Genomic DNA, 27,346 nt, shown 5'->3' with positions numbered 1-27,346 from the left:
ATACGAGAAGCAATATGATTCCTGCAGAAGTCTTGCGAAGAAAAAGAGAGGAATCAAACTGACTTTGAGTAAAATGAAAAGCAAAAAGGTTAGAGCAAAATTTGTCAAACCATGCACGCGGAGCCTGTTTCAGTCCATACAAGGATCGACGTAGCTGACAAACCTCTGAGGAAGGTGTAGCAAACATGCCAGGAGGTGGGGACATATAGATTTCTTCCTTCAAATCCCCACGTAGAAAAGCATTCTCCACATCCATCTACCGGAGAGACCACCCTTGCGATGCAGCAAGTGCCAAGATAGTCCGTACAGTAGCCATTTTGGCAACAGGTGCAAATGTCTCTTCATAATCAATACCATACTCCTGTCTGTTCCCAAGAACCACGAGACGGGCCTTATATCTGTCCAGTGAGCCATCAGCTCGAAACTTGACTGAGTACACCCATTTACAACCAATAGGTTTGACATCAGAGGGACAAATTACAAGGTCCCAAGTGTGATTGTCTTGAAGAGCTTGGATTTCCTCTTGCATAGCCTGCAGCCAACACGCTTGGGTGGATGCCTAGGTATAAGAGTGAGGAACAGAAATAGTGTCGAGAGTGGCAGTAAGCGAGATGTGAGGAAAACCATACCTATCCGGTAGATGTGTAACCCAGGTGGAGTGCCAAGGTATAGGAACCGCAGAATCAGATGATGGATCAGTGTCTGGAAGGGGCATTGAAGAAGGGGGAAGACGTCGAGGATGCACCATACCTAGTTGAAAACACTTAATAGAAGAAGACATATTATCAAAAGCGGGAAGAAGAGTAATAGGAGGATCAGAAATAACCTGACTGAAAGAAATATTGATTTTCAAAGAAAATCACATTCCGTGAGATTCGGGATTTATTTGCATGAGCATCACAACAAACAAATCCTTTCTGAGTAGGACTATATCCCATAAAGGCACATGTGACAGACTGTGCAACAAGCTTGTGACACTCAATAGGTGGCAGATGAACAAAACAAACACACCCAAAGGTATGAAATGATTGATACTCAGGAGATATGCCAAATAGTTGAAAATATGGAGAATCATAATCTAGAGTAGCAGTAGGCAAACGATTGATCAAATAGACAGCAGTAGATAAAGCTTCTACCCAGAACTTAGAAGGTACAGAAGAGTCAATCAACAAAGTACGGATGACGTCTAAGAGATGACGATTCTTACACTCGGCGACTCCATTTTGTTGAGGAGTATAAGGACAAGAATACTGGGAAATGATCCCCTTTTGCTGAAGAAAAGTTTGAAAAGAATGAGACATGTACTCCCCCCTGAGTCAGAGCGTAAAGTTTTGATACAAGTACTGAACTGTGTCTCAACAAGCGCAACAAATTTTTGAAAGACAGAAAACACGTTAGCTTTAGAACGGAGAAAATATATCCAGGTGAATCGACTATAATCATCGATAAACGTCACAAAATAACGATACTGACAATGAGAAATAACAGGACTCACACCCCAAACGTCAGTATGCACGATCTCAAACAGTTAGAAGCACGACTACCATGCATGGGAAAAGGTAAAGTTTTACTTTTACCAAGACGACAAGTAGTAGCCGTACAAGCAAGAGAAACAACATTAGGATAGAAAATTGTAAGGGAAATAAACATCCTATTTTAGGCCCCCTTCGCGATCACCATCCCTGACACCTGATCCTGTACAAGACAACCACCATGAGAAAAGTGAACATCACAATTATCATCTATCAATTGTCCAACAGAAATCAAATTGGTAGACAATCCAGGAGAGACAAAAATATTACGAAATGAAGAGCCCAAATTACCAACAGCAGTAATAGGAAGAGTACTGCCATCAGCAATCTGAATATTTTGCGTGCCTCTATACTTACGAACACCATGGAGACCCGTCGTATTACTAGTCATATGATTAGAAGCGCCCGAATCAACAATCCAAGAAGTTGAGTTAGTACCCATACCTTGCAGGCCTAAGGCCGTAAAAGCAGATGCAATCATCTGTTGGGAGTGCATCTAAAAAGCTTGGGATTGGCGATTCTGAGGCCGTACTCGACAATCTTTGATGAGATGACCCTCTTTCTTGCAGTAGTTGCAAACTTTCTTAGAACAGTTGCGAGCGATATGACCAAATTCCTTGCAATAGAAACATTGCAACTTGTTCCTCCCTCTCCCTTGTTCTGCATAGGCTACATTCACAGTCTCAGAAAAGACCTTCTCAGAAGTCATACCCATCTGAGTGGATAACCGTTGTTCTTCACGCAACAAATCTCCCAAACAAATATCCAAAGAAGGAACTGGACTACGGTTCAACAAACTAGCTCGAACGGGCTCAAATTCGGGTCGAAGCTTCATTAAAAACTGATCGCGTTGACTCTCAGCATGAACTGCTTGAAGAGCCGTGAGTGCTGTAGTGGGAACCTTAGCATGAACAATGGCAGAATACTCGCACCAAATGTAAATAAAACCAGAATAAAATTGTGCGATAGGTAAATTGTAATTACTAATTTCCAATTCTAATTGGAACTTCCGAGCACTATGATCTTGGTGGTAAATGCGGTGAAGATAATCCCACATAGCCTGAGCCGTAGTAAAACATCGAAGATTGGTCACAAGGTGAGACTCAATCGTCCCCAATAGCCAAGAGATTACCTTGGCATCCTTGACCTCCCATTGAGCAAATTCTTTTTCATCAATGGGAATTTTAGCAGAATTATCAATATGATTTGATAATTCTTTTCCTTTCAAAAACATCTTAAATTGAAATTCCTACATAGGAAAATTCTTTCCAGTAAAGCGAACAATAGTATCTTCAATAGACATGATGAAAAGCACTTAGAGAAATATGCTCAAGTAGTCAATCAAATAAGCGGCAAGCCTAACTTAAATTAGGACCAAAATAAGCCAAAACTGATAAAGGCCCAAAGTCACGGTAATAAGTATACTCCCAAAATAAAAAAGGCCTGCCCAAACAACTGAAATTCCCACATATAGAAAGCAGAAAATTTCACCCAGAAAATTTCCCAACCCAAAGTCACGAAACAAGGAACCAAAGGAAAGCAAATACTCGCCCAGAAACTTTCGATCCTCACCAAAGGAGACACCCGCACGTCTTCAGCCACCATAAACTACCCAGAAACTGCCAATAAGCACCAAATTGCACTGCCCAGAACAGGATCACGGCAAACCACCACACAAGACGCCGACGGCCACTTAGCTACCCACGGAAACTGCCGACCACCTCACAGCCACCCACAGATGCTGTCAACCACCACAGAAAGTGCCGACTGGCACAGAAACAGCACTTGTAACTCCCAACGAGTGTTGACAGCCACAAAGAGGCACAGCCACCACGAAAAACCACTGAGAGAAGTGGCCCGCACCGAAGGACAGAGTCCAACAGCCACCAAAAACTCAAACCACAAGGTTTGACTCCACAGAAGTCGCTGAGACCCACTAAGAGCAAGAAAGAACTTGCTGAATCAGAGATAAAAAAATTCTCCCAAGAATAGTGAAAGAAAATCGCACCCTGTGATTAGGACCAACGCGATAGAAATCAGAGTGGCTCTGATACCATGTCAATATTGGTCTGAATACCTCTTCCATTAGGTTTCTTTCATTATTTATAGAAAAGAGTTACAACTTGCTAGATATTTCTTCTACTGATTTCTCTGTGACACGTTAAGTGTCTATACACGTTAAGTCTATTTATAGTTAGCTTAATTCTCTGCTATACAATCTAAATATAGAAAGACCTAAATTATATACATAACACTTCAAACTGCCAATTTTCTAGTAAAACGTACACATTCATGTCCACTCAATATCCCATTATTCAGGTTGTCTCTTGTTATTCCCTATCTCTCCATCTTATTTCCCCTATGCATTTTATAGCCTCTATTCCAAAGACAGATTTATTTTTTTTTTAATAAGCAAGCAAAGACAGAAAATAATGCATTATCTGATCTAGGTTGACAAAAAGCTATGGAGATTGAAATGGATGCTCTTCATCATAATGAGAAATAGGATCTTGTTCCACTGCCTCAAAGTAAACTAACTATTGACGTAAATTGGTGCCTAAAATAAGGTCAGTCCTAAGTATGCTCCAAGGAAAATTTGGTTGCTAAGGGTTTTACAAAAACAAATGGCATTGATTATGAGGAGGCTTTTTCTCTGGTTGCCAAAATCTCCTATGTTCTGAGTGTTGACTTCGTTTGCAGATATTTTGACTACATATTGAGAATGTATTTCTATGTGGAGAATACTTGAGAAATTTTACGTGAACTAACCACCTGGGTTTGCTACTCAGGTAGGGTATTGGGAAACTACATACAAGTTAAATACGGCAGTATATAGCTTAAAAGATTCCCCTAGAACAATTATCCCAAAAAAAGAGCGAGATTACCCTAGATCATGGTTTGGAAACTTTTGTAATGCATTATTAGAGTTTGGACTTCATAGATGTCAAAGTCAAACATATAACTCAGTGTTTTACCCACACACTGCAGTCTGTGGGTATTGTGTGTGGACGATATTGAAATGACTGAAAATGACTGGGGAAGCAGGGATTGGAAGGGTGAAAAAACTTTGAGATTGGTTTGACACCAAAGATATTTTCTTGGGATTGGCATCAGCAAGTATAAAAAGGGTGTTAGCCTATCTCGTAGAAAGTATGTGGCACTTGACCTATTGATACTCCAATAGAACCAAAATGTAAACTCTTGAAGGGTGAAGAGAGTAATTTGGAGATCCTAATAGCCATTGTCGACTTATTGAGAAATTGACTTATCTTGCTATTGCTAGACCAAATATCTCATATGTGGTGACTGAAGTTAGTTAATCTTTTGATAATCCAAGGATCTCATATTGTGATGTATATTCTTTGTTATCTTAAATGAGGTGCTGGTTTCATATTGTCAGTAGGCCACAAGGACACATCATAGCAAATGTTTTATCAAATGGTGATTGGCAGGCTTTCATCAAATAGAAGATCTACTATTGAATATTCTTGAGAGATAAGACAAATAATAGTAACATGATCCAATATAGCAAATGAAAACAGGGCAATAGTAACTCAATCCAATATAACTTGTGAGTTGACATGGTTGAAACACTTTTTTCTCCCAACTTCCAATTCCTCCCAAGTTATTTTGTGACAATCAAGTTCTGTGACATATTGACTTTAAGCCTGTGTTTCATGAAATTCTATGAGTCTGGGAAGTAAGTAGCATAAATGTTTACTAAGTCGTTGTGTCATAGCTGAGTTAAGAGTTTATTTGTTCCAACCTGGATTTGGATTTATATGGCTTATGCTCCAGCTTGAATGTTCATCTTTTATGGGTTATTTATCCAGTATACTGAGCAAGGGTATAAATGCAAAATATAGTATAAAAGAAGTGTGTGATTCTATATCATTATTATGATGAGGAACCCCCTAGACCATGCAAACACAACATGTCTTTTACCCGGTTGAACCCGGACCCATGTAGCACGCCACATCATATGGATCACGTGAATCATAGGCTACACCAAGAGGAGGAATCCCCTAAAAAAATTTTGAACCCAGGACCAAGACCATTATCACTTGAGCAAACCCTCAGGATTAGGTGTGTGATTCTGTATCTCTCCACCATTTCCCACTTTTCTAATATTTCTATGTAACCCGCATCTCTAAAACCCCATTCTAGGGAAGAAAGAATAGGGAGGACAAAATGGCCATGCGCAAAAAATATAAAAACTAATTTTTGAATGCTAAATTAATAGAATTTTCATTTCTGACAAAGCAGAGATCATGTATAAAGGGATATAATAAAATTACCAAAACAAAAAAACAACATGAAGTTCTGTTACTCCCAAGGAACATCAGGCTGCATGTCCAATCCAAGACAATTACTAGATAAGAAGACTGACTACTTTTACCAAATTTTTGGATCCTCAGAATGCACCATCTTTTTCTATGATTTAGAACAGATATACATGACAAGAAGGTACTGGAGAATGCTAGTATGATGAGAGAGAGAGAGAGTTAAATTTTTTCCTGTAGTATTATAACCGAGTTAAAATGATAACATTGTCATTTTTTTCCAAAAAAGGAAAGGGGATGAGGTGGACATAGCAATCAGATTACAGAATCATGCAAGGATTTTCGGTAGGAGAAAGGACACAAGCTATTAAATACACATATACATAGATACAAAAAAGGTTTGAATGTGTAAAATACAAGAAACCTGACGGCCTTTGTCATCCATTGGTATGCACTCAACAGCAATCAGTTTATCAACATCATCAGCTGTAACAACATATTCTGGATTTGTGGCACCTGAAGTAGAAGACACTAAATAAATAAACACAATACAAATAGGAACATCTATCATGAAACTATGCCACACTAAGAAATCGAACCTGCAGAAACACTCAAAAAATCCAGGTTCATATCAATGCTCACCTTCAATGTACTGTCTGGTGCCATCCTGAAGATGACGAACCCACTGATTGCAAAAACAATGTCGACATATAATTAACCCATAAAAGATGAACAATAAATAATAGGCACAAAATTGTGCTGGAAAGGACTTACAAGGAGTTTTACCTGAAAAATACACAAAGAATTCCCACGTACAGGATATCCACATCCAAGAAGCCTGCCTCCTGGTATAGCATCACCAATGATCTGAAAACCCTCTATGCCAGGGCCCTCTAAAATGAAACAAGTCAAATTAGATTTTATCAATGGCCATCCCATTCTACCATGGACCAAAACACCAATCACCTTCAGAATCAGAGTCATTATGCTTGGTGGTATGCTGAAATGAGGTGGCATCAGTCATTTTTCCTGCATTGACCTTGAGATCACTTTCAACAGCAGAGGTACGAGATAGAGAGCCAGGCATCACCCTGCAAGTATACGACTTATTTGTAAGAAGAAGAAATGTAGTAGATAGAAGGATCCAAATGAATAACTAGTGGAACTTATTTCATGATAGAATATGCATCAACTTCCCTCAGAAGCCAAGTTCATCTTTTAGAGTAATGCCGACAAAGATTCCAATTCATAGAAGAGAGAACTTTTGCAGGTAGCCGGCAGAATTTTCAGGAAATAAAAAATTGTCGCACGCAGTGGCAGCCCGCACCCCTGCCAGCAACACAACTTAGGTGCATGAAGGAGGCATCCACATGTATGCTCTGAGCACCAGTTCAGTGAAAGGCAGCAAGTGATGCTGAGAGCAAAATGCTGATGATGGCTAGGCGAGTGGTAAATGTTTGCGGTTGGCTTGAGCAAAGTTTGGTGGCCAGACTGTGGACCAGAATGCTGTGGTGTAGTGAATAGTCACATGTTAGGTTTGATGTGCATTGTGTTACTATGAATGCTTGTGGGAGCAGAGCTGAGTGCTTACCATTGGAAGCGATGCTGTATGCTCTGCTTACCAGTGCCCACAGCTTACCAGTGAAAGCTGTGGCAGAGGCACGAAGATGTCAGTGTACTGAATGTAGATACAGCCCTATGCATCCATGGCCAACCCCAATCTAACAGCCATACCTGGCTATTATGTGCCCATAAGGCCAGGCTGCAAGGCAGAAGGTATATGATCAAGGAAGGTAGCATGGTTGGGGCCAAGCCCCGCACTGTTGGATGCAAAACCAAAAGACAACTAGCAGAAAGCCATGGACAGGCTATGAATCTCATTCCATCAGCTTAAGCTTTTGGGACACATTGTGATTCAAAACTGCTTTGACTATGGTTGCTTACCAAGTGGCATCATGTCAAGGATCAGACAAGGCGATTACCAGAAGTTATGTGCAATAACCAGATAAGCAAATCTGGTGGCAGGGTACTCGGACAAGGTAACTGTTTGACGAGGCAGTTTCCTCAATCTGCTCCAGACAACCCGCCTTGCCTGGGGCAATTACTTGTGTAACTGCCAGGGGAGTGAGTGAATAGGCAGGGGACGGGCCTGAGTCCAGAAAGCAGTCAAGGAAGTGCAACCATAGTGTGTATGAGTGAGTAACATCTGTTGAGTGGCAGTACTTTATGCCTCAGGTACGTAATTGATTAAAGCTTCAAAGCGAATATTTTGTAAGGGAGCTCTGTCTTCCTTTGTACAATCATTTGTATATGAAAGTTAGTTTCTCCTGTAAATCTATGCGCTCTACATGTGGTAAAGTTGAAGTAAAAAGATATGGTGAATTAGCAGCAAAACCTCGTGTGGAATATTTCCCCCATGATAGCAGTCAATACAAATATAGAGCAAACTAGAGGTAAAAATTCTTTTTTTTGATAAGTAGACAAGTATTATTAATTCAAGAATGGGCAACAACTGCCAGTTACAAAGGTCATTATGCCATATCTACGTAGGCGCATTAGAAACTAAGAAATCATGAAGGTTCATGCCATTAAAGTCCACAACAATTGCCCAAGTACAAAGAGTCTTAAAAAAGAAAACTTTAAGCTCCATCATAGATCTCTCTGTCTTCAAATGTCCGCTCATTGCGTTCCTGCCACAAGCACCACATGATACAAATCGGAATCATTTTCCAAACCGCTTTGATCTGTTGCACACCTCGAATGGGGGTCCAGCACACCAACATTTCCACCACAGATTCTGGCATCACCCACGATAGGTCCATTCTGTTAAACACCTCATGCCAGAGAGACCTAGCAACCTCACAATGTAAAAGTAGATGATTCACCGACTCACCCCCACTATTACACATGCAACACCAGTCTGTAATGATTATTCTCCTCTTTCTCAAATTATCCGTAGTGAGAATCTTGTCTAAGGAAATTGTCCGCACAAAGAATGAAGCTTTGGGTGGAGCCTTGTTCTTCCAAAGCCTTCTCCAAGGAAACTGTATCTCAGGTTCTTGTGTGAGAACCTTATAAAAGGAACGAACTGTGAATACCCCTCTCCCTGTAGGAGTCCACCACAAACCATCTTCATGCTGGACATTCAGACGACAAGAATACAACAGACTATACAAATCTACAAAACTCTCCACCTCCCAGTCTTGTGCCGCCCGGATGAAATTGATATTCCAGTGTGTACTCCCACCCGAAATTCCCATAACCTCCACCACTGTAGCATCTTTATCACTTGCGATCAGGAAAAGTAAAGGAAACAAATCTTGAAGAGAACTGTTACCACACCAAGCATCCTTCCAAAATTTGATCTTGAACCCTGTACCCAACTGAAACCGAGTATGATGATGGAAGGCCTCCCACCCTCTTCTTATATGTTTCTATAGCCCCACTCCATAGATGCCTCTAACTTCTCTAGTACACCAACCCTCCCCTAAACCACCATACTTGTTCTCGATCACTGCTTTCCATAATGCTTCCGGTTCCTTAGTATATCGCCACAACCATTTTCCAAGTAAAGCCCGATTAAACAACCTCAAATTTCTAATACCCAAACTGCCACACGAGATAGGACGGCAAACCTTCTCCCACTTGACTAAATGAAATTTAAATTCCTCTCCTAAATCACCCCACAGAAAATCTCTGTAGCTTCTCAAGTCTACCGGCCACACTTGCCGGTATAGGGAATAAGGATAAGAAATAGGTGGGTAGATTAGAAAGTGTACTCTTGATCAACGTAATCCGGCCCCCTTTCGACAAGTACATTCTCTTCCAACCTGCCAGTCTCCTTTCTATTTTTTCAATCACCGTATCCCAAATCGAGCAAGTCCTCAAATTTATACTCACGGGAGTCCCAGGTACACCATAGGAAGAGACGCTATCTTACAACCCAATATCCCAGCCAACTCTCGGACATTCTGGACTCCACAAATCAGCACCAACTCGGATTTATCATAGTTCACTTTTAAGCCAGACAACTTCAAAACAAAGAAGCATCGCCTTCACAACACGCAACTGATCTGAATTGGCCTCACACATAATAAGCGTATCATCTGCAAACAACAAATGAGAAATAGTAGTAATACCCCTACTCGAGGATCCAACCTGAAAACCACTTACAAAACTATTAGCCACCAAAGCCAAGATCATCCTGCTTAGTGCCTCCATAACAATAACAAAAAGTAGAGGAGATAATGGATCCCCTTGTCTCAAACCACGGGAACTCGCAAAATAACCCTCTGGGCTGCCATTGATCAACACAGAGAATCTTGCCGTGGAAATACACCAGCTGATCCAGAACCTCCACCTCTCCCCAAAACCGCACCTACCCAGTAGATAAAGAAGAAAATCCCAATTAACATGATCATACGCCTTTTTCATATCTAACTTGCACAGAATCCCTGAACTCCCCACCTTCAATCTACTGTCTAGACATTCATTAGCAATTAGAACCGCATCAAGAATCTGTCTACCCTTTACAAATGCATTTTGAGGCTTAGTTACAATCTTCCCCAACACCACACTTAACCGATTAGCAAGTACTTTAGAAATAATCTTGTAGAATCCATTCACTAGACTAATAGGCCGATAATCCATAATCTCACGAGCCCCCACCTTTTTAGGTATCAATGCAAGGATAAGAAAAACTGATCTGTTAGCTGTAGATCTCCTAGATATTAGCCCCTAATATTGCTAACAGATCCTTAAACATAAATCTCTCTATAATTCTACAAGACTTTTCTCAAATTTCCCAACCAAGTACAACTCCTGAAACACCTTCAAAAGATCTTTTATCACCTCCCAAAATTTTTGGAAAAATCCCATAGAGAAACCATCAGGTCCGGGGGCCTTATCTTTTACCATATTCCTTACTACATCATACACCTCTTCCTCCTCAAAAGCCCTCTCCATCCTAGCTACATCCCCCGTCTCAATAGTGTCAAAAACCAACCCATCAAGAGTAGGCCTCCACCCCACTTGCTTAGTAAGGAGCTTCTCAAAGAAATCAATAATATGATCTTTAATAACTTCCTCTTCCCTACACTCCACCCCCTCAATTTTCAGTACCTCAATGTTATTGTTTCTTCTATGTGAGTTTGCAATTCGATGGAAGAACTTCGTAGTCCGATCCCCTTCCCTTGACCATAATGCTCTTGACTTTTGTCGCCAAGACATTTCTTCTTGTAAAATAATCCTCTCAAGATCTGCGACCAACACAGTTCTTTGTGATTGCTCCTCCTCAGAATGTGGCCTCCCGTCTTGAAGTCTTTCTAATTCTTGAATTTCCAACCACTTGATATTTTTGTTCTCCATTACGTTTCCAAACGACTGTTTATTCCACTCCTTCAGGTCTCTTTTTAAGGCTTTCAGCTTGTTCGCAAAAATGAAACTGGGTGTACCATTGAACTGATAAGAAATCCACCATTGTTTAACCCTCTCCACAAAACCTTCTGATTTCAACCACATATTCTCGAACTTAAAGTATCGTCTAGCACTATGAATGCTTCCACAATCCAGCAAAATAGGCCAATGATCCGAATTTAAGCGTACCAAACGCTTTTGCCATACCTCAGGAAAATGGCTTTCCCACTCAGGTGAAATTAAAAAGCAATCCAAACGAGACCAAGTCTGGTTATTTGACCATGTGGTTGGGCCCCCTGCGAGAGGAAGGTCTATCAAATTCAAGTCAAAGATACATTCTGAGAACTCCACGCTTGCTTGCAGGCCTCACTCTTCTTCTTCCGAAGCTTTCACAACATTGAAATCACCCCCAATACACTATGGAAGATCCCACCAACTATGTACGTACCCCTGCTAGTTTATCCCACAATAATCTTCTGTCAACGTCTAGATTTGGACCATACACACCTGCAAAAGCCCATAAGAAATCATCGGACACACTTTTAAAGGAGCACACTATCATATATCTCCCTATAAATTCCTCCACTTTCTCCACCACCCGCCTATCCCACAACAACACAATTCCTCCCGATGCCCCTATAGAGGCCAAGTATACCCAATCCACGTGAATACTGCTCCATAAACTTCGCACAATCTTTCTATTTATCATTTTCAACTTCGTCTCCTGTAAACACATAATGTCTGCTTTCCACTCACGAAGCAAGTGCCAAACCCAGTGGCGCTTATCTACCTCGTTGAGCCCATGCACATTCCAAGACACAATCTTAGGCTTCATTTGGGAACAGCCAGCCCCTTCCCTTTTACCCTACTCCTGCTGGAGCTCCCCTTCGAATTCATCGACCACGCCAATTTTTTCAGCTCCCAATTTTTCTTCGAGTCCCCCCTTCCTTTTTTGTTGATGTCCAGCTTCCATAGAAGTTAACAATGCTATGAACTGCTCTTCATACCCCTCACAATTAATCCCCACGTAATGTTGGATCTCTTTCACCTTATTTATGACCCAATCTGAGGCTTGGTTTGGATAACAGTAGTTTAATGGGATAGGAATCCCCCTCTTATTAATTTGAAAATTCTGAAACTCTTCACCCACCGAAATCTCATCCAAGCCCACCTGATCGCAAGCCTGAGGGAGAAAAAATTCATCCTCCACCGAATGCATAAGCACCTGATCGCAAGCCTCAGGGAGAAAAAAATTCATCCTCCACCGAATGCATAAAGTCGACCGAATCATCTTCCTCCTCAGCCAACTCGAAATCCTCATACAATTTGACAGACAGGTTCGCCGGATCCAAACCCGCGTCTCCTCCAATCATCGGCGACGTCTGAGCTTCCTTTGAGGGAGAGAAATGCGATCCGAACTCCACCAGCGCCTTTTGCGCACAGCACACCGGCAAACCATCATCGACAACCTCCATCCCCTACGTCAACGCCGTCTGTGCAACCTTCACCTGATCCTCTGCCAACGGCAAGCTTTCCGGCACAAAGCCGAGGTTGTGTAACTCGGCGGGACACACAGGGTTGGGGCTCTCGATGCCTCGTGAAACTTCCATGGGTTGAGAAAGGCTCGCCCCGATCCTAGGCCCATCACAATGGGCCTTGGGCTTAGACGGCCCAGCCCCATCACAGGGGCCTAAGCTCGACGATGCCTTCTGCCTGGCCTTAGAACAAGTAGGCCCACCCATCTGACACCAAACAACACAACCCTTGCCAACCTTAACTTTCAGTTGGGCCTCACTCTGGGCTTTTCTAAGCCCATCGCCCGTTGCCTTCAGTTTGCCTTTAAAGTCCCCCTTCTTATCCCTTACCTTAAACAGACCAACAACATCAAGTAATTCAGCCATATCCTTCTGCAGCATCCGTAACTGACCCTACACCTCCAACAGAATCCTACGTACCTCCCATGCTTCCTGACAATGCACAGAACTTCCGCCATGGGAGTGGCTCCACGCAACGTACGGCTTCGATGGAGTTTCACGACGCCCAAGTCCCCTGATAGAGCCCCTCCAGCCACCATCACCTTTCCTCACCACGTTCGGCGTCGTCGAAGCGAGCGCCTCCTTATACGACCGTGTTTGGTGCCTCAACGCCCCCTTGACAACATTCAACTAACCTCCACCAGGAAACTCCTTTCTCGACTCTAACAGCACCTCCCACATCTTCCTCCACCCCCAACCATTCTCACCTTCTGGAATGCATTAGACATTCCTTCTCCCCCCTAGTTATACTCAGCAACCTCAAGATATCTTCCTCTTCGATTTGAGTAGCGCTGAGCGATAATACTACAATATCATTCTCTAGTTGCTGAATACACCTCCTTTCTACCTCCTTTCATGCTCTCCTCTAACACCTTCCCAAGCCACTGCACTGAAGATGGATCCAGCAAAACCACATGTTCTGTCTTCCAATTTCTTTCGGTGACTCGCAACATTCCACCCCCAGCCTCTGATAAAATAAAACATTTGGATTCAATCACCACCTCTACAGGACAACCCATCTTAATCACCACAATAACTCAAAATCCAGTTATCATAGCACCATCAACGGGAAGAAACGTTACAGGACGCAGCGCAAGAGAGAAAAAATTCATGTGTACGGAGAGAAAAATTGGAAAGATTGTTTTTCTAATGAAAATAAAACCTCATATTTAAGATCAATCATCCCCAAAAATAATCCCTAAATGAAACAATTTAGATCGAGTAAGCCAAATCAAACAAGCCACAAGGTTCCATTAGCAGTTGAAGGCAGGACTTATCTAAAATCTTATGTCATCCTCTAGAGGTAAAAATTCACATTAATCAATTGAGAAAAGCTCCCAACCGGATGGGTTTGAAACCCATTTTCACACTAGCCACTAATATCGTGACAGATAGGCATTACTAACACAATTTTCTTGCACCCGGCAACACCAAACCGGCTCCCAATTTTGAACTCCATGTGTCTGTCCCTCTCTATTTCTGTGTTAGTCCTATCTATCTAGCCCAAGTTCGCTGCTCGTCGTCTTCTACTTCTGAATTGTTGTTTCAGACTTTCATTGTTTACTACAAAGAATATTTTATCCCTTTCCAGATCCAAATGGTTTTCTCAAGAAACCAAAAACCCAAAGAAAAAGAGAGAGAAAAAGGTAAGCACAGCCCCACCCACCTGAAGCAACAACTACGGAGACGAATCTCTCTTCAAAGTAAGCTCCTCCTAAAATTTTGAGAGAAATAGGCAAACGAGAGTTGATGAACGAAGAAGAGGAGAAACCGAGCTCGTACTCGGTCAGCCAGGGACGAAATCGCAACCAAGGGACCAAACAAATGCACTCAGTCAGACGGAAAAAATCGAACGAAGGGAAGAAAAGAGAAACACAAAATGGAGTCGGCGTGGGTCCGTCGCAGATGGGAGGGAGAGAAAGGAAAGGGTTGGGTGAGAGAGGGAGAGCGTGCTATGGGCGTTTTTCTCATACATGTGGGTGCATTTTAGTGATGAATAGATTGCCTATGTGTGTATTTGTTATTGGCTGGTGGGAAAATGATTTTCACACCCATCCGGCCTCAAGCTTTTCTCTAATCAATTTATTCTCACAGAGAATGTGTCTACAGTGATCAAACATGAAATCCTTTAAATTTCCAAGCCTCTAACAAAAAACCACCTAAGTTTTTCAACACAGAACTAAGAATAATGATAGAAGAAAAAAAGACCAAGGCATACAGACAAATTATATAATAATGTCAACCTATCAGTATTGGATGAGAACTCCTGAACATTGTCATTATTGATTAACTGTGGCATGTCAACATTAAGCATCAAGTTTTTCATATCAGGAAGATCATTATACTGCATTGATCTTGATATTTCCTCAGTTGGTTGCTGACCCTGCATTGGAAGACAAAAAAAGGAAAATGAATAACAGTAACAAAAAGAAAGCAATCATATGATAACATCAAGTTAATAAAATGGAAAAAAAATATAACCCGATACTATACAATTAGATTACATCCCAATAGTACCATGGATCTGGGATGAAGTTGTCCTCTCAAATTGTCAAAAACTGGGATATCATTATCACGAGACACACTTCCACCATGAGTATCAACCGTGGATGTTAATCCTCTAATTCTATCCTGTGATAAGAATAAACATGGAGATGAATAATCCTCTCAAGCCACCATATGGAGATGAATAAAACTCAAATAAGCAAAAGATGCAAGAAACCTTGATGAAATAATACTGAAGGCATGCAAAGAAATAATGAAAAAGAAAATATTTATATTGTGTACAACAATGACTCAACTCCGTAGTTATAGAACAATGCTTTTAGTAAGAACATCAATATTGTATTAATTGTTTTTTCTTAAGTACAAATTTTATCAATACCAAAAAAGGTCCGAGTACATAGGGCGTATACAAGGTAAAACACCTAACAACCTCACGCGACCCTAGCAACCTCACAATGAAGTAGCAAGTGATCTTCAGTTTAAAAGCTTTTCCTACACATGCAGCACCAGGTAAATTACGATGATCAGCAATTCCGTAAGCTGTCCATGGTCAGGATCTTCCCCAAGTAAGCTATTCATACAACTATGGTAGCCTTTAGAGGGGCCTTAATCCTCCAAATGTTCTTCCAAGAAAATAATTGTTGTTCGTACTAGTGATGGCCCTATAGAATGAGCAAATAGAGAATTTCACTTTCCCAGAGAAAATCCACTTATTAACCTCTCGATCTTTTATTTAAGTGGAGCATAATAGGCTGAAGAATTCAGGAAAAAAAAAAACTTCCCAATCATGGGCCACCTGCCCTAATGAAGTTAGCATGCCACTGTGGAGCACCACCCCGAATTCTCCAATAACTCCACCACTGATGCCCCTTATTCACACACAGTCCTATAAACAGTAAGAAATATGTCCCCGAGGACCCAATCTCCACACCAAATATCATACCAGAATCTGATTTTGGATCCATCCCCCACCACGAACCTAGTGCATCATGTTAACGTTGTTAAGATAGATAAAAGCACATCAGGAGAATAATGAATGAAGTTTTTTTTTTTATAAGTAATAAGAAAGAAGTTTTATTGAATCCATTAAATTGGCAGCCCAAGTACACAGGAAGTATACAAGAGAAAACACCTAAATATAAGCTAGGAATTAGTAGAAGCTAAAAGAATATCATGAAAATTGTCCCCATTCAAAACAAGAACATTCGCCCAAAGACATAAAGTATGAAAGAAAAACTCTCTAATTCCTCCCAGCGTCTCTATCTTCAAAGCACCGCCCATTTCTTTCCAAATAGCATGACTACCCTTAGAACCTATCCAACAAGCCAAAAGATCCACCACCCACTTAGGCATCACCTAAGCAATGCCCATCCTACCAAAAATCTTAGCACAAATTGACTTAGCCACCTCACAATAAAGAAATAAATGGTCAACAGATTCACCATCTTTTTTACACATGAAGCACCAATCTAAAACAATAAGACCCCGCTTTCTCAAGTTATTGTTGTCAAGAATTTCCCAAGAGACACCAACCAGCAGAAAAAAGCAACCTTGATTGGCACCTTGGATCTACAAATGCACTTCCAAGGAAATTGACTAACACAATGGCAAGTCAATGCTTGTAGAATGAACTAATAGAGAGTCTGAAATTTCCAGCATGATTCCACAGCAAACTATCCTCCCTTGTACAATCTTCATGTCATACAACCTTCTGAAAAAAATCTGAAACGACACTTACTTCCCAATCATGAACATCTCTAATAAAACTCACATTTTATTGAGGAGTATCGTTTAAAATGATAAAAGAATCAGCCACCACAGCTTCTTGATCTCTTGCAATCCTAAAAAGAGAAGGAAAAGCATTCTTGAGAGCCATATCCCCACACCAAATATTATGCCAAAAACGAATCCTAGTTCCTCCACTCACCTTAAATTTAACATGGCTAGCAAATTCCCCCCAACCATTACGAATAGACTTCCACAAACCCACTCCATACACACCTCTAACTTCGTTAGAACACCAACTCCCTCAAGCCCTCCCATATTTAACATCAATAATATTCCTCCATAACGCATCCCCCTCATGATGATACCACCATAGCCATTTCCCAAGAAGAGCTTTCTTGAAAAGCCTCATATTTGGAACCCTCAATCCTCCACAACAAACTAGTGAACAAACTTTATCCCAACTTACCAAACGGAACTTTCTTTCCTCCCCATGACAAGCCCACAAAGTTCTGAAAGCTCCTCTCAATTCTACTAGCCACCCCTGTGGGCAAAGGAAAAAGAGATAGAAAATACGTTGGAAGATTAGACGCTTAATCAATGTAATTCCTCCCCCTATAGACAAATAAATCATTTTCCATCCAGTCAATCTCCTCTCGATCTTCTCAATCACACCATCCCAAATCGTCAAAGATTTATGTGGAGCTCCCAAGGGAAGCCCAAGATATCTCATAGGTAAAGATGAGACCTTGCAACCCAAAATGTCAAAAACAAAACCCAGGGGAACCATTTTAGATAAATTAACTACAAGACCAAAAACAACTTCAAAACATAACAGAAGGGTTCTCAAAGAGCGAAGGTGATCCTGATTACTCTCACTAAAAATTAATGAATCATTAGTGAAGAGGATGTGAGACCTTTATGCTACCTAGAGAATTACCTCCCACCAAGAATCCCCACATGAAATTCCCATCCACTGCTGCTTCAATCATTCTCCTCAATGCATCCATGACAAGAACAAAAGGAAAAGGATATAGAAGGTTCCCTTGTCTCAAACCACGAGAACTACTAAAAAATCCAACCAGGGAACCATTCACCGAAATTGAAAATCTGACCGTTGAAATGTCATGCCTAATCCACAAACACCACTTCTCTCCAAATCCAAATCTCCCAAGTAAATACAGAAGAAACTCCTAGTTTACATGATCATATGCATTTTCCATGTCCAATTTGACAAGAATACCAGTCACCTGCTCTAATCCTACTTTCCAAACATTCATTGGCAATTAAAATCGAGTCAAAAATTTGCCTCCCCATGTCAAATGCATTCTGAGATTTCAAGATAACTTTTTCCATCACCGCACTCATCCAGTTAGCAAGAACATTTGAGATAATCTTGTAAACCCCATTAATTTAACTGATTGGGAAAAAATTGTTCATCTCAACAACCCAAACCTTTTTAGGGATAAGAGCAATAAATGTAGCATTAAGACTTTTATCAAATTTCATAAACGAATGAAATTCAAGGAAAACCTTCATTACATCTTCACACACACATTTGCTAGTTTATTTAAAATGTTGAGGATGTTTTGGGACTGGGCTTATGCAGGCACTTATGGGCCAAGTTTGGATGGTGATAGGAGACTTCTTTGGGAGGAGCTGGTGGGTTTATATTATCTATGGGATGTGCTATGGTGTATGCGTGGGGATTTGAATATTACTCGCTTTCCTGGTGAGCGATCAGGGGAACCTCAAACTTCCTTGGCTATGGAGGACGTTAACTCAAGTGAAAGATGTTTACGTGTAATCCCAGTTACTTTAGAAGTCAAGGTCACATTGAAGACGTTTACATGAGGGTGTGGTCCACTAGAGTAAGGTGCGTGCAAGTGAAAGACAAGTTTAATAAGCTATGTAAAGAGCATGTTGGTTGCTTATGTCTGATCATTTATTCATACTTGAACATTTTAGTATTTGTTAGAATTGATATGCATATTAGTTGGATGTACCATGAGCTCATGGTTGCTTACTGATTGTTGATTGTTCCACATGGTATATAAGTATAGATGTTCATGGATGCTCAAGGTAAAAACCTAAGTTTAATTAGTTCACAGTATGATCTGCTAATTTTTTAGTCTTCAACTTATTTTTGTTTATATTTATGTTTTTAATTTTCCAAGTGATGACATGAATGACGAGCAAACGGGCCAGGCATCGACCATGTGCTGCAAGAATTCCAGACTTTGTTAATAAGTGTCTTCACACTGGACAAGCTTCAAGTTTAAGCATTATGCCATTGTGTTATTTTTTAGTATCAAGCACTCTTATGTTATGCTTTTTATTTTTCAATAAAATGATATGTTGGATCACTTACCTAGCACAAGTTTCATGAATTAGTAACATTCCTATACCTACAGGAAAGAGATGTCACATCTCATGAGGCAACAGACATAAAGATCTGGTTTTAAAAGCAGTTCACATCATATTATATCAAAAAAAGATATTTATCAAAAAAGGTATATTACAAAATACTGGAATGAGAAATTTAACAAAAACAAAAACTGTGATGTGGATTAATGAGAAGGAAAACATATATAGAGTTAAAAACTGTTCACTAAAATTACTACATCAAGAATTACAGCTTACTAATCGGCAGCGTGAAATGATAAGTTGCAGGCTTACATGTGAATTTCTAATCTTCCAGTGCAGTTGATCATGAAGCACCTGCAGACATTTAAGAGAACAAATTAATTGGCAAAAAGACTGTAGCAACATGTAGACTCTTCTAACTAATCCTATAGGTCTCAAAGCAGATGTCTGAATAAAGCAAACAGAAAAATATAAGAAAAATTTGATCAGTAAACCCTGTGCTTTGCCACGATTGAGATTCGCTCCTTGTGCAATTTGTTTTAGGAATATACCCCTGTGCCATGACAAACTTGAGATTTGCCCCCTCCAATACTAATTCCGTCCATCTTATCTAATGGAAAACGTGTGGCAGTTAAACTGCCACCCAGAAAATTATTTTCTCTTAATTTAAAAATATACTAAATATAAAAAATATGTTTTTTAAAATTTATAATAAAAAATAAAACAATTAAAAAAAAAAAAACTAAAGGCTGGGAGGGCCGAATCAACTACCCTTAATAGCGGTCCAAGTCTTGGCCACCCCATGGGAGGCCAATCCAGCCACCCCAAGGAGGAGCCGCACCTAGGCCACTAGTGGCTGAACCATGTGGGTTCGGCTGCCAAGAAGCATCCAACCACCTTGTGGCGGCCGCCACCGATGCGGTGGCCCAATGGCCGAATCCTGTAACCCCGTGGTGACCTAGGTCTCTAGATTCCATTAAGTTAGATTGATTGAATTAGTACTGGAGATCAAAAATATCAAGTTTGTCATAGCACGAAGGTTTATTCATAAAAAAAAATAAATAAATAAAAAAATAAAAAAAATTGTATAATCTCAATCAGGGCAAAGCATAGGGTATTACTGACTGAATTTTCCAAAATATAAAAACAGAACTATGTAGCAATCTTGGCGGGCAGGGAAGTTTATAGATAGAAAAAGGTACAGGAGGAAGTAAAATGGGGAAGAATTGAGGCATGAATAACACAAGTTGGATCTAATAAGTGTCTTACACTTTTCGTAAAGCCCATGGCACAATATCAAACCAACTGCTAGAAAAATAATGTCTTGCTGACACAACACTTCAGCAAAGACAGCACGGATCTAAGCGCGATGTTTGGATGAGTACAAGTTGTATTTGGAGGGAAAATAACATAGGAGTGTTGGTCTATGAGGGAATTGTGATTAACCTTTGAAAAATAATTCATAATTTTCTCAATGGCTCTATTCAATTTCCAAGGTTGCCTCAATGCACTATCAGTTTAACATACTTGTCATCAGACCCCTCTCATATCAGCACATTACTTTTGTTTTATTTGTCCACAGGACACCATAATTTTTCTTTTCAAAATTTAAAGTGGTTGATGTTATGCATAGGAACTGTGGCATAGTTTCTGGCAAATCACTGTTAAGGTTTTGGACTGCCAGGTCTGATTCCATGAGGACTCGTTGTTTCTGCTCACTAATAAGATAAGTAGCACACGACTGAGGTGCGAGACAAAAGCAATTAAGCGTACTATTGCTTGAAATTTTATTCCATATAGTTAATACCTTTATCGTATTGGATATCACAGAGGCATTCATAACACGAGGCCGGATACCAAATTCAGCCAATAACCCAAGCAAGGAAGACACGAAGATATATCTCTCATCTTCTGTAGCCTAGAGAATCAGCAAACCACGAAAAACAGTAATCTATAAGTAATAATGAAAATTATGGACAATACAAGAATAGAAGACTGGTGAATGACAATAAATCTGAATGATTAGATCGTGCAAGTATCTCAAAGCATCTCAAGGCATCATTCAGTAAACACTCCACATTCATATATCAGTGCAATCGACCTGATTTTCTATGTTATTTTTCAAATATCTGGCAACTGGCCTTGAGAAACTCTACTGCAAAACAAATGCACCAACATCTTGACCATGAGTACCTAATTATAAACAATAACATCTGATAAATAAAACACATTAGACTTAGCTGTTTGAATAAATCATGTAGATAGGTCTCAACCTTCTGACAAGGTGGACTCACTGGACTCAAAAAAGTTCTGATAGATCAGAATCATAAATAATACTTCAGACCAAACTGTGAACTCTCCTTTGGTGTTTTGATATTTAAACTGGCAGACAGATAAGTGGCACTAAATAGATGAAAAATATTTTGAACTCAATGTTTAGGCCTCGTTTGTTTTCACAACCATTCTCATCTCATCTCATCTCATCTAATCATTACAACTTTCCCAAATTTCCATACAAAATAAAATAAATAATTCAACTTTTTCAAATCTCAAAACAAAAATAATATTAAAAAAATATATTCTAACAATATTTTATTCAACTTTCAACTTTTATCTTAACACATCTCATCTCATCTGCGAAAACAAACGAGACCTTAGTGTTTGTGTTGAAAGGCAATATCAAAATAGAAACTTGCGAAACAGAAAATTGCATGCAAGCAGGAGAAAACATCAAAGAATAACAAACTCCAGTTGTGTATTCCATTCTTATCCATAGTATTAAAAACAAATTAATTGTACCTCAAATTGCTACAGTTTACATAGCAAGTAATACTACTAAGGCCCCGTTTGGATTGAGAAGTGATCTCAACTCATCTCATCATTACAACTTTTTCAAATTTCCACACAAAATATAATAAACAATTCAACTTTTTCAAATCTCAAAACAATAACAATATTTTATTCAAGTGATGTGCTATTTTATTCAAGTAAACAATAACAATAACATATCCTTTACTTATCTCAATACAAACGGGGCCTAAATCAAGAGATACAAGTGGTTCAAGTTGTTAGCGAAGATAGGAACATGTGCTATCTTATATGTTAGCAATTTAATTTTTTAGATAAGTAAACGATTGTATCTTATATCTTTTTTTTTTATAAGTAATAATCTTTATTGATGTGAATGAAATTAGGCGATGCCCAAGTACACAGGAAATATACTAAGTGAGGCACCTAATTACATTCTAGTAGGCTAGAAAGAAGATAAAAACTCATGAACATTCTCTCCCTTCAATATAAAAGCAGAAAACCACTGGAAAAGAGAGAATACAAAAAAGTTCCAGATTTCCCCCATTGCACTCTCCTTGTTATTAAAGCACCTGTCATTCCTTTCCAACCATAAACACCACATTAAACACAAAGGAATCATCCGCCACATGGCTGCTAGTTGGACACTACTATGAGGTCTATTCCAGCATGCTAATAGGTCCACCACACTCTTGGGCATAGCCCAACTCAGCCCAGCTCTACTAAGAATACCAGCCCAAAGCTCCCCAGCCACCTCACAATGTAAGAGCAAGTGATCTACCGATTCCCCACTCTTTTTACACATGTAGCACCACTCCGTGATCATCATACCTCGTTTTCTTAAATTGTCAACCGTCAAGATCTTCCCAAGAACAGCTGTCCAAGTAAAATAAGCAACTTTAGATGGCACTAATACCTTCCATATACTCTTCCATGGAAAGAAAGTGGGTTGTAGGACTGTCAAAACCTTGTAGAAGGATTTAACAGTAAACTTTTCTTTCCTCATGTGAGTCCACAACATATGGTCACCCCCATTGGCCCCTAGATTTGCTAAATACAAGTAACTGTAAAAATCTGCCAGCTCTTCTAGTTCCCAGTCCTGAGCATTTCTTGTAAAAGTGACATTCCAAGTGACCATCCCATTGGCACGACATAGAACTTCTGAAACTGGAGCTTGATGATTTCCAGCCAAGTTAAAAACAATTGGGAAAGCCATGCAAAGAGGACTCTCCCCACTCTATACATCGAACCAAAAGCGGGTACATGTTCCATCCCTCACCTCAAATTTGAGATGTTTTTCAAAGGTATTCCACCCCTTCCTTATGAATTTCCACAGGCTTACTCTGTAAGACCCCCTACCCTCCTTAGAGCACCATCCCCCCCACACACAACCATACTTATGATCAATAACCTCTCTCCACATCGAGTTCCCTTCCATATGGTACCTCCACAACCACTACCCTAAGAGTGCCTTGTTAAATACACACAAATTTTGCACCCTTAACCCCCCATTCGCCAATGAACAGCTCACACTTTACCAACTCACAAGGTGAAGTTAGGATTCCTCCCCCATTCCACCCCACAAAAAAGCTCTAAACAACATTTCTATCCGATTTGCCACAGCCACCGGTAATGGAAATAGAGAAAGATAGTAAGTGGGAAGGTTGGAAAGAGTGCTTTTGATAAGGGTTAATCTCCCCCCCTTTCGATAGATATAGCCGCTTCCAGCCTAAAAGTCGTTGCTCAACCTTCTCTACCACTCCATCCCAAATACTCTTTGCTTTGAAAGACGCCCCCAAGGGGAGTCCAAGATATTTCATAGGGAGAGAGACAATTTTACAACCTAGTAACTCCGCTAAAGAGGCTATATTATTCACCTCCCCCACCGGAACCAACTCTGACTTCCCCAAGTTCACCTTGAGTCCCAAAACAGCTTCGAAACACAACAAAACTGCCCTTAAGGCTTGAATCTGGCCATTGACAGCATCACAAAAAATGAGCGTATCATTTGCAAAAAGTAAGTGAGAAATGGAGCTGGTATTACTATTGCTGCCCACTGAAAAACCAGCAAGAAATCCACCCCTAACAGCGGCCTCCACCATATGACTCAATGCCTCCATTACAATAACAAAAAGGAAATGAGATAGCGGGTCTCTTTGTCTCAAACCCCTGGAAGATTGAAAAAAACCACAAGGTCTTCCATTGACTAAGACTGAGAACCGAGCGGTTGAGATGCAATGTTTAATCCATTCACACCATCTATCCCCGAAACCACATCTTCTAAGCATATAAAGGAGAAAATCCCAACACACGTGGTCATAGGCTTTTTCCATGTCGAGCTTGCAAAGAACCCGCGGGATGCCCTCTCTCAACCGACTATCCAAGCACTCATTTGCTATCAATACTGAATCCAGGATTTGCCGACCCCTTACAAATGCATTTTGAGGTTTGGAAATGAGTTTGTCCATGACCAAACTCATACGATTAGCTAACACCTTTGATATGATTTTATATATCCCACCTACCAAACTAATAGGCCGGAAGTCTTTCAATTCATATGCACCGACTATTTTCGGAATGAGAGCAATGAAAGTGGCGTTTAGTGACTTCTCAAACTTTGGACTAGAATGAAAAGCATGAAAAATCTGCATCACTTCCTCCTTCACTATGTCCCAACTCTCTTGAAAGAAAGCCATAGAAAAGCCATCCGGACCCGAGGCTTTGTCTCTGCACATACTTTTCACCACGAGATGCACCTCATCTTCATCAAACGGCCCCTCCAACCAACCTGCTACATCCAAATCCAGCTGAGCAAAGAGTAAACCATCTAGTTTGGGACGCCATTCTTCTTTTTCAGCAAGGAGATCCTCATAATACTGCACTATGTGGTCTTGGATTTCTTCGGAAGAATGTAACACATTTGAACCGGAATGGAGGACTTCAATAGCATTGTTGTGCCTATGTAAATTAGCCACCTTGTGAAAGAACTTAGTACATTTATCCCCCCTCCTTCAACCAAAGTGCCCTTGATTTTTGCCTCCAAAATATTTCTTCCAACAACAAAACTTTCTCAATTTCGGTCACCACCACTTTCTTCCGTAATAAAGAATCTGCATTAACTACCCCTTCCTCCAAAGCCTGCAACTCATCCCAAAGGATATTTTTCTGCACTTCCGTATGTCTAAATTCTTCTTCATTCCACTTCTTCAAATCATACTCAAGGGCTTTAAGTTTACCCGCCACTATGAAACTAGTTGTACCCTCAAAAGAATAGTTGTCCCACCAAGCCCTTACCTTATCCGCAAATCCTTCAACTTCCAACCACATATTCTCAAATTTGAAGGAACGTATACCCCCACGAATACCACCACAATCAAGCAAAATTGGGAAATGATCGGAGCAAACACGTGGCAGCCTTTTCTGACATTGGTCCGGAAATTGTCTCCCAAGAAGAGGAGACTAGAAATCTGTCCAGCCGGGACCCCCCTCGGCTATTGGACCAAGTGTAGGCCCCCCCAACCAGCAGAAGATCCACAAGATTCAGATCAAAAATCGACTCTGAAAAGGCTTCCATTGCCCCTGACGACGTAGAGGCCCCTGCCTCTCATTAGGGAACCGAACAATATTAAAATCTCCGCAAAAAACCCAGGGTAAATCCTATAAGGAATGAAGACCCGCCAATTCCTCCCACAAAAAGCTTCTATCTCTATCTACATTGGGCCCATACACACCCGCCAATGCCCACATCCACCCATCCTCAATGTTCCTAAAAGATACAGCCATTGAGAATACCCCCATGCAATCCTCGACCATCTCCACCACTCGCTTATCCCACATCACCAACACACCTCTCGAAGTCCCCGATAAAGCTAAATAACACCACCCAACAAAGGAACAACCCCACAAGCTACGAATTATGTATCTATCAACACCACACAACTTAGTCTCTTGAAGGCAGACAATGTCAACCTTCCAACTACGAAGGAGGGATCTAATGCAGAGACGTTTATTCACGTCATTGATCCCCCCTTACATTTCAAGAAAGGATTTTAGGCTTCATTAAATAACGAAGTCCCCTTATCCTTCAACCTCTCCCTCCCCACACTTCCCTCCTTGTTATCTTAATTAATAGAACATTTGAGACGTTTCAACTCCCGGTCCCGTTTCACTGCTGATTTCAGAACTGTAGGTCTCCCTGCCTCCATCGCAATCAAAAGGGCCTTAAACTGTTCTTCATACCCAGCAAACGATATTCCCATACACTCTTGAACTTCCTCTACTTTTGTTAACAGCTAGTCGGCTGTTAAATTGTACACTGGCTTTGGAGTGATAGTGCGTAACAGGATAGGGCTTTCCAACTCATCCTTATCACCCTCAATTTCGCTGCCCATAAGCTGATCCACTAATTGAACCATAGAGTCAGCCTCCTTCAACACCATTGATGATGACCCAGGACCCCCCCCATCAATACCCCCTTCCATATCCACCATCCACAGCTCCCGAGTGTTACATCCCTCATCCACCTCCCCATACTCCAAAATTTTCCCAAAGAACCCATCTTTTCCAACCTCCATTGCCTCCAAAACCCCCTCTGCCACTTCCGACGCCAGGGGCATTGCCTGAGCTACGCCTGGACATTCGACGGTGATCGGCGGCATGGTCTGTGCGCATCCCAACTTCCCCGACATCGAAGGGACATCGACGACCTCCGTCGCACCTAGCTGTGCAGGTCCCGATACTGGATCCGCGGCTATCTCCCCTGAAACTTCACTCCCCAGTGGACAGAACCGCTGCAATGACGTTGAAGGGACATCGGAGACCTCCGTCGCACCTTTTTTGCAGGTCCCGATGATTGAACGCATCGTCGACCTCAGTCGCACCTTTCTCCTATGTTTCTCGGGACACTACTGATGTATAATCTGGCACCCCAGATGTTGACGAAAGGCCACCACCTCTAACGACGACCCCTAATCCATTGTCAACGGTGGGTGTTGAGACCCACCCGACAACGATGGAGTTTCAGTTCTTGGAGGCCAACGTCTCCAAGCTATCCCCACAGCCTGCTGCTTGACAGGCTGGGCCTGTTGAGCCACGCAGAAGGCCTGTTGGGCCTGCTGGGCATTCACAGGCCCATCAGCAAAAAGCCATTTCCCTTTAGAACTAAGCCCTTCTGCCT

The 27,346-nt window shown here is 40.9% G+C and overlaps 1 protein-coding gene across 6 annotated transcripts in view; it reads right to left on the bottom strand.

Moving 5' to 3' along the window:
- LOC121246629 overlaps positions 1–27,346 on the bottom strand; it is a 44,665-nt gene that overhangs the window by 10,464 nt on the left and 6,855 nt on the right. For all 6 annotated transcript variants that reach the window (XM_041144837.1, XM_041144838.1, XM_041144834.1 and 3 more), the window contains 8 exons: positions 21,170–21,280; positions 19,675–19,716; positions 15,283–15,396; positions 15,009–15,148; positions 6,782–6,906; positions 6,602–6,708; positions 6,458–6,500; positions 6,240–6,331 (listed from right to left, as the gene is read on the bottom strand). In XM_041144837.1, the coding sequence (XP_041000771.1) occupies positions 6,240–6,331; positions 6,458–6,500; positions 6,602–6,708; positions 6,782–6,906; positions 15,009–15,148; positions 15,283–15,396; positions 19,675–19,716; positions 21,170–21,280 (774 nt within the window). The remainder of the gene's footprint in view (positions 1–6,239; positions 6,332–6,457; positions 6,501–6,601; positions 6,709–6,781; positions 6,907–15,008; positions 15,149–15,282; positions 15,397–19,674; positions 19,717–21,169; positions 21,281–27,346) is intronic.

The sequence above is a fragment of the Juglans microcarpa x Juglans regia genome, chromosome 1S (assembly GCF_004785595.1).
Source record: "Juglans microcarpa x Juglans regia isolate MS1-56 chromosome 1S, Jm3101_v1.0, whole genome shotgun sequence".
NCBI lineage: Eukaryota > Viridiplantae > Streptophyta > Magnoliopsida > Fagales > Juglandaceae > Juglans > Juglans microcarpa x Juglans regia.
This window is presented reverse-complemented; position numbering and strand designations above follow the sequence as displayed.